At 72.3% G+C, this 847-nt stretch overlaps 1 protein-coding gene across 1 annotated transcript in view; it reads left to right on the top strand.

Moving 5' to 3' along the window:
• The first annotated feature begins 41 nt into the window (after positions 1 to 41).
• DLG5 (discs, large homolog 5 (Drosophila)) overlaps positions 42 to 847 on the top strand; it is a 112,538-nt gene continuing 111,732 nt past the window's right edge. Inside the window, exon 1 of the mRNA XM_010567827.1 lies at positions 42 to 342. Within this exon, the coding sequence (XP_010566129.1) occupies positions 42 to 342 (301 nt within the window). The remainder of the gene's footprint in view (positions 343 to 847) is intronic.

The raw sequence follows: 847 nt of genomic DNA, 5'->3' as shown, positions 1-847 counted from the left end.
CCCGGCGGGCGAAGTTTGGCCGGCGGCGGCCTGCCGCGGCCATGGAGCCGAAGCACAAGGAGCTGCTCGCCCAGTGCCGCCAGAGCCTGGCGCAGGCCATGACCGAGGTGGACAAGGTGGTGGAGCTGCTGGAGGCCGCCGGCGCCCTCGGCCCCCGCGACCTGCGCGACCTGGAGGCGGCGGGCGGCGGGAAGGCCGAGCTGCTCATCGCCCTGCTGCTGGCCAAGGAGCGGGACCACTTCCAGGACCTGCGGGTGGCCCTGGAGAAGACGCAGCCCCACCTGCTCTCCATCCTCTACCTGAACGGCGTGGCGGGGGCGCCGGCGGCGGCCGAGACGGCCGGTGAGTGGGGGCGGGGGCCCGGCGGGGCCCGGGAAAGGTGCGCAGGAGGAGGAGGAGGAGGAGGGCAGCGGCTGCCCCCGCCCCCCCCCGCTGGGGCAGGGGAGCCGCTGGGCTGCGCGGGACCCTCGGGTCCCCCCCTCCCGCAGGCGGGAAGGGAGCGGGGCGGCAGCGGGCGGGGGTCCTGCTTTTCCGGTGGGTGGGTGGAAAACTCCCGTGTTTCTCCTCGGGCGCTCGATTCTTGTTCTGCGCTCCCGACCCTTTTCCTTTTTCTTCTGGCGGGCGCGCCGGTCGGTACCGCTCCCCGAGAGGTGCCGCGGATGCTGTACGGTGCCTGTAGGAGAAGCCACCCCAGTCTGGGTCTTGCTGCTGCTCCCATCCCCTGAAGCCGGGTGCCGGCTGGGGGCTCGGGAAAACCGTACCCGAAGGGGTTTTCCTCCCCCGAGCTGCTCTGGGGCCGCCGGTGGTGTTAGACAGGTGCTTCTTGACCGGGCAAAACTGTGAAACT

The sequence above is a fragment of the Haliaeetus leucocephalus genome, unplaced genomic scaffold (assembly GCF_000737465.1).
Source record: "Haliaeetus leucocephalus isolate CR32 unplaced genomic scaffold, Haliaeetus_leucocephalus-4.0 Scaffold229, whole genome shotgun sequence".
NCBI classification, from domain to species: domain Eukaryota; kingdom Metazoa; phylum Chordata; class Aves; order Accipitriformes; family Accipitridae; genus Haliaeetus; species Haliaeetus leucocephalus.
The sequence above is the reverse complement of the archived record's forward strand: the minus strand, read 5'-3'. Positions and strand labels throughout refer to the sequence as shown.